Raw genomic sequence first — 7242 nt, forward strand, 5'->3', positions numbered from 1 at the left:
TATTGTAAACCATTATGTAATGGTCGTGTGTAAACAGTATATTTTAGATTATCATTATTTGATAATCTACGTAATGCTTTTGAAACCTTTATTGATAAAATAAAGGTTATGGTTGTTTTAAAAATGAATGCAGTCTTTGAAAAACGTCTCATATAGAGGTCAAAACCTCGCTACGAAATCAATTAATATGGAACGTTTATAATCAATATGAACGGGACATTTCATATCTTCTCTTGATAACTATCATTCAAGATGCGATAGAAGTCTTCCTTCAACATTTTATCATTCCCGACATACTCCGGGCAAAATTGGGTCTTTGACAAGAAAATGGATTTAAGAGTGTTCAAATCCATCGAGCCTTGCCTCAAGGAACGCAACTCGTCCTTAAGCCGTGTAAGATCGGCCAAAGTTCGGTATTCATCGAAAAACTCCACCTTGAACTCATCCCAAGTAAAATCCATACATTGTTCTTCACCATAAACTTGGATTTTCGCATCCCACCATAACTTAGCATCACCTCTTAATATGCTACAACCATATCTCGTCTTTTTATCAAGAGGGCATTCACAAGTTCGAAAAGCCCCCTCCATATCGGAGATCCACCGGGCACTCTTTAACGGGTCTCTTTCGCCCTCAAAAGTAGGTGGTTGAGCATCTTTGAAGTTCTTAAAGAAAAAGTCTCGTCTTCCAACGTTATCCTCTTGAAGGACAACCTTAACTTGTTCCTTCACTACGTTGACTAATTGCTCGTCAATCGTATCAAGAAACATCTTCTTAACATCTTCAAGGAAAGACATATGATGACTTTTCAAAATGGCCTCAACCTTGGCCGTGAACTCGGGGTCCTCGCTCGTTCCCCCATTTTCGGTGTCGTGTCCGTTTCTCATCTTCATTCTATAAAACGGAAAAGATTAAACAACGAAATAAAAGACATGACACACATATATATACATATATACATCATACAGCCCCATCTTACTCAACAATCGTCGTAGATCGCTCGTTTGAAACGATTTGCACCCGTAACAATGGTATCTAGTCATTGCTACGCGAGCACATCGCATTAACTCGTTAGTACAACGTCTATCTCGCTTGATGATTTCAACTACAACACAAAACAATTAGTGCAAGGTTAGATCACATAAACCTAAGCACTAACAATTCCCGATTCGACCCGAAGTCCTACAAGTCCAGCATATAAGCGCATACACAATAAAGTCTAAGTCTAGGCACCTATCTCAAGTCGCCTAAATCCCTTAGACCATGCTCTGATACCACTTGAAACAACCCAACCCGATTAACATGAGTAAATTTTTTTTTTAAATAATACACGTTTACGCGCCAATTAAACGATGTAAACCATTCCACAAGTTCCATTTAAAACATACAACAATTTAAATGTTTACTAAAGTCACGAAGGCCATTAATTAAGTTTAATACAAGTTCGACCCACTAAATATGATAGTTTTAATCCAAACAATGCTTCGAGCATGGTTTGGGGCTAAACTACCCAAAACGCTTGGTCGACTTCAAAAGCTTCAACAACAATCTAACATGGGGAACTAGTACCCCACAACCCCCTTCCCTTTGTCCCCACCTGTATCTAAAAAGATAAACAACGAGAGGGGTAAGCTAATGCTTAGTGAATGCAATAATTATACACATACATATATAATCTACTTACTTGCAATCACTTACACAATACCGCATACAAGCTAGCAATTCGACAACTATGCAAACATCATGCATAAACTACTATCCGCAATTCACAATAAGCTAGCAACATTAATAGCATATAGTTCACAATTTAATATGCTAAATACAATTCACACAACCATGGTTAACCAATCGTACAAGGAAACTGTACTTGAAAGACCGTCGGAGTTCATAACATCCATTAGTGTTACTTAAACACCGCGTAATCACAAATCACTAGGTGATGTCTTGAACACCGCGACTAACTCACCCCCATGACAATGTGGTGTCTTGAACACCACGACGATTCCACATGTCAATCAAAAACAATGAGTGGTGTCTTGAACACCGTTACAATTCCACTCCCATGACAATGTGGTGTCTAAAACACCTCGACAATACCACATGTCAATCAAACAATGAGTAGTGTCTTGAACACCGCGACAATACTACTCGTTACTTAGAATGTGGTGTCTTGAACACCACGATAATTCCACATTCATACCAAACAAATAAATAAATTATATACGTACACGCATAATTATTCCACTCACCTTGACACAAGGATGATGATTATGCACTTCCGAACTTCAAAGCAATGTACCTAATACATTAAGTACACTTTCAATACACAAACTAGTGGAACTAGCCACATTACTTACGCTTGAGCATTTAATGACCCAATTTGCATTAAATAACTCAACTACACCAAAACCACCCTTAATTGGCCAAGACACATGTTAAATCACTAAAGCTAGTGATTTAAAGTCTACTAACTTAAACCAACACAAACTTAGGGTAATTCATACCCATTTCACCCAAACTAGGTCAACATTACTATTTTGACCCATTTCAACACTTAAACTTACAAACTTGGTCAACTTAACCCATTTACAATTCTTTCAACATTTAACAAGGGTTTTAGTGCTTAACAACACAATTAACACTTACAATTCTCATTTCATTTGACCAAAACCCTAGATTGTAGCTATTAGGGTTTCATTACAACAACATAACCCAAATTCACCCATTTTACCCTCAAATGGGTCATACAAGTCTCTAGTAACCAAAACCCTAGCCATTAACCAATTAAAACTCAAAACATAGAGTTAGAACTTACCAAGACTATCAAAGTGTAGCTAGAGACACAAGGAACAACTTTAGAACTTGGGTTCGGGCGAGATTCGGTCTTCTTCTTCTCCAAATGAGCTTTCTCACTCTAAAACCTCAACTCTCTCTCTAGGTTTTATTTTAAATAAATGGAAATGTGAGAAATGGAGATGATATAAGCTTGAATCAGCTTTTACACTCCCAAAACCGGCCTTAAGTGAAAAGACTACAATGCCCCCAAAAGATTCCATTTAAAATGTTAAAAAGGTAAAACAGCGACTTTTGTCGCGATACGCGACACCCAAACGCGATATACATTTTTCAAACGCGACAGATTCACATAAGTCAGGAAACCCTAACCATCGCGTTTGAATACGACCTGTCGCGATCCGCGACACACTGGGTTGCGATACATTGACCTCCAACGCGACATACCTACTGTAGAGAAGTTCCCAGATACCCATCGTGTTTTAACCTATCCCGTCGCGTTACGCGAAACACCAGGTCGCGATACACCAACTCCAAACGCGACAACAGGCCTGATTGAGCATTTCCTATATTTTTAAACACTTAACTAAACATAATCAAACACGGATACAATACAAGGTAAATTTACGCACCTTTAGTCACATGTAGGGAAAACGGGATGTTACAAGATCACATGAAAATATGAACATTTAAAAAAGACACTTTGTGATCAATGTTATTATTTTGGCGATAAAACGCCCGAAGAAAAAAATGAAAACATTCAATGCATTGAATGTTTTGATTCTGAGTTTTTTTAAGAGGTTAGAAATTAGGGTTTAGAAATTAGGGGGTTAAAAATTAGGGTTTAGCTATTAGGGTTTAGAAATTAGGGTTTTGGGTTTAGAAATTAGGCTTTAGGGTTTAGAAATTAGGGTTTAGATTGAATATTTTAACACGAACTGTTTAAAGTTTTGGGTTTTGGGTTGAGGGTTTACTCCGTAAACCCCCAACCCAAAACCCTAAACTCTAAACTCTAAATCGGGCTAAATTCGAAAAAAACACTTCACACAAGATGAAAACAAAACGATGCAAATAAACTCAGCAGCAAAACATTCAATACATTGAATGTTTTTATTTTTTTCTTCGAGCGTTTTCCCGTCAAAATAATGACATTCATAACAAAGTATTTTTTTTAAATGTTAATATTTTCATCTAATCTATAATGTTCGTGAACAAAGTTTTTTCAAAAAATAAAAAAATAAAAATAAAAAATTTTGTTTCCCCCTTCCCCAAAAAAAGTGCTTCCCTCTTGATTATGACTATATATATATATATATATATATATATATATATATATATATATATATATATATATATATATATATATATATATATATATATATATATATATATATATATGGGCAGGATCAATGGGGAAGTAACCAATCGGGGGAAGCAAAAAAATTTTTTTTTTTCGTTTTTTTGGGAAAAAAATTTCGGCATCAAGATCACACGAAAATATGAACATTTAGAAAATACACTTCGTGTTGAATGTTATTATTTAGGCGGGAAAACGATCGACAAAAATAACATTCAAGATAATATTGTTCGTGAAGAATGTTAACGTTTTTTTTTCTTCATGTTTTGTGAAGTAAAATTTAGCCCGATTTAGAGTTTAGGGTTTAGGGTTTAGATTTTAGGGTTTGGTGTTTTGGGTTTATGGAATAAACCCAAAACACCAAACCCTAAACCCTAAACTTTAAACCGTTCGTGTTAAAAGTAAATCTAAACCCTAAATCTAAACCCTAAACCCTATATTTCTAAACCCTAATATCTAAACCCTATAAACCTTAATATCTAAACCCTAATAGCTAAAACCTCAACATACGCTCGAAAAATACGATAATTGTTATATATTACTTCTTCGAGCGTTTTCCCGCCAAAATAAAAACCTTTATCACAAAGTGTCTTTATTAAATGTTCATATTTTCGTCCCATCTATAATGTTCGTGAACAAAGTTTTTTCAAAAAATGAAAAAAAAAAAAAAAAAATTTTGCTTCCCCCCACTTCCCCCGATTGGTTACTTCCCTCTTGATCCTACCAATATATATATATATATATATATATATATATATATATATATATATATATATATATATATATATATATATATATATATATATAAATTTATTGCATTGTTGTCACGCAAATACGTTGTCAAATCACCAGGTTCTACTTCTTTGCATAATGTAACAATTCCTACCACATCGGATAAAGAATCCGAGTTATAATATTTCTTCATAATATCTTTCATCATAACTTTTACCTAAAATATCCGATTAATTTATTCGATTAATCTATTGCTTTAACTTTGGCGAACTAACTAATATGTTACATTGTTAGTCCTTGTAGGTGTCAACAATCCTCCTATGAAAACAGAAATGGACATTCACCAATTTATCAAACACCAAACTCATGTTTCAACCACACTCGCAAACACCATCCTAAACAACAAATCCAATAACTCAAACATTGTGTTTTCTCCGCTTTCAATCCATGTTGTCCTGGGCTTGATTGCCACCAGTTCCAAAGGCCAAACACTTAATCATCTGCTTGCTTTTCTCAAAACAAACACCATCGATGATCTTAACGCTTTCTCATCACAAATTGTTTCATGGGTATTGGCTGATGGTAGTCCAAGCGGAGGACCTCGTTTGAGTTTTGCAAACGGGGTTTGGGTTGAACAAACACTTTCTCTTAAACATTCATTTAAAAAAGTTGCGGATACCGTGTTTAATGCTGTTTCTAGTCTTGTCAATTTCAAGACCAAGGTCTGTTCTTATTTTTTATACATGTTTTGTTGAATAAATATGAGCTGCTATGTCTAATTTTTTTTTATTTGGATAATGAAGGCTGCTGAGGTTGCTACCGAAGTGAATTTATGGGCCGAAAAGCAAACTAGTGGCCTGATCAAAGACATACTTCCTGCTGTCGCGGTTAACAACTCTACGAGGCTCATATTTGCAAATGCAATCTATTTTAAGGGTGCCTGGAGTGAGAAGTTTGACCAGTCAAAGACTAAAGACTTTGACTTTCAACTTCTTGATGGTAGCAAAGTTCAAGTACCCTTCATGACCACCAAGAATAAACAACTTGTGTGTGAATACGATGGTTTCAAAGTCTTGGGTCTTCCTTACTTTCAAAGTCAAGATAAACGCCAGTTCACGATGTATTTCTACCTTCCAGATGCAAAAGATGGACTTTCAACTATAATCGAGAAAATAAGTTCAAAATCCGACTTCTTAGAATCTCATATTCCCAGTGAGAAAGTACAAGTTGGTAAGTTTTTAATCCCAAAATTCAAGATCGCGTTTGGGTTTGAAGCTTCTAAGACGCTGAAGGAACTAGGTCTGGTGTTGCCTTTTAGTGGCGAAGAAGGTTTGACCGAAATAGTTGACTCTGTTATGGGTGAAGACCTATATGTTTCGAGTATTTATCATAAATCGTTTGTGGAGGTGAATGAAGAAGGTACTGAAGCTGCTTCAGCCTCTGCATCAGGTGTGGCATTTGGGTCACGAATGGTTGATGATCATATAGTCGATTTCGTGGCAGATCATCCGTTTTTGTTTGTTATTAGAGATGATATAAGTGGTGTTGTGTTGTTTATAGGACAAGTTATTGACCCTAGTGTCATTTGAAGTAGAAGTTTGGAGTCTTATGATGGTTTCATTTTGTTCTATTTCTAAATGCATGTTATGATATTTGTACTGTAGTTTACCAATAGTAATAATAGCAACTCTATTAGAGTATGTTAGACTCACTATCTCTTTGTCTTTGATGAGAAGAAGAAAGAACAAGTATTTTTTTTAAAGGTTCATATTTGAACACAACACCTAAAACACCCAAAATGTGCACTTTCATCCAACAAATAACGCCTGGATCAATTTTTTGTATGTGATCTCAAAGAAGATACAAGTGGAACCGTGCTGTTTATGGGTCAGGTTGTTGACCTAACTATCAACTGATCTGGTTGTAATTTGTTTTTAAATAAGTTATTTTATGTATGGGTTGGGAAATATGTCATAATATGATGTACGAGTACCATGTGTATATTGACTTATTGACTGTAAGAAAGGGTGAAAAACAGAGGTGGCCATTTTCACAACAAGCTAACACTTAGACTGTTAGAACAAGATGATCTACTTGTACTTTAGGATATATGTTTACAATCAGAGTACAGTTCGAATATAACAAAACAAAAATAATCTACTGTTCTATTGCATTAGAAATCAAAATATAGTGCGAATATAGCAAATGAACATACCGTATTGTTGATCTTTTTCTTCATTATCACGCCTGATCTTGTACAATTTTGCCATGTTAATGTAATTAACTGATTGGTTCAGCACTGAATGCTGAACCATTCAGCATTCAGTGCGTTTGTTTCTGACATCTGAATGACATATGGT

General features: G+C 35.2%; 1 protein-coding gene across 1 annotated transcript; it reads left to right on the forward strand.

Annotated features, from left to right (window-relative positions):
- The first annotated feature begins 5214 nt into the window (after window positions 1-5214).
- On the forward strand, window positions 5215-6479 carry LOC139850447 (serpin-ZX-like). Its single transcript, XM_071840021.1, has 2 exons — window positions 5215-5604; window positions 5686-6479. Exons 1-2 carry the CDS (start codon window positions 5215-5217, stop codon window positions 6469-6471), a joined length of 1176 nt encoding a protein of 391 aa, XP_071696122.1. The 3' UTR covers window positions 6472-6479.
- Window positions 6480-7242: the final 763 nt, after the last annotated feature.

The sequence above is a fragment of the Rutidosis leptorrhynchoides genome, chromosome 5 (genome assembly GCF_046630445.1).
Source record: "Rutidosis leptorrhynchoides isolate AG116_Rl617_1_P2 chromosome 5, CSIRO_AGI_Rlap_v1, whole genome shotgun sequence".
Classification (NCBI taxonomy): Eukaryota; Viridiplantae; Streptophyta; class Magnoliopsida; order Asterales; family Asteraceae; genus Rutidosis; species Rutidosis leptorrhynchoides.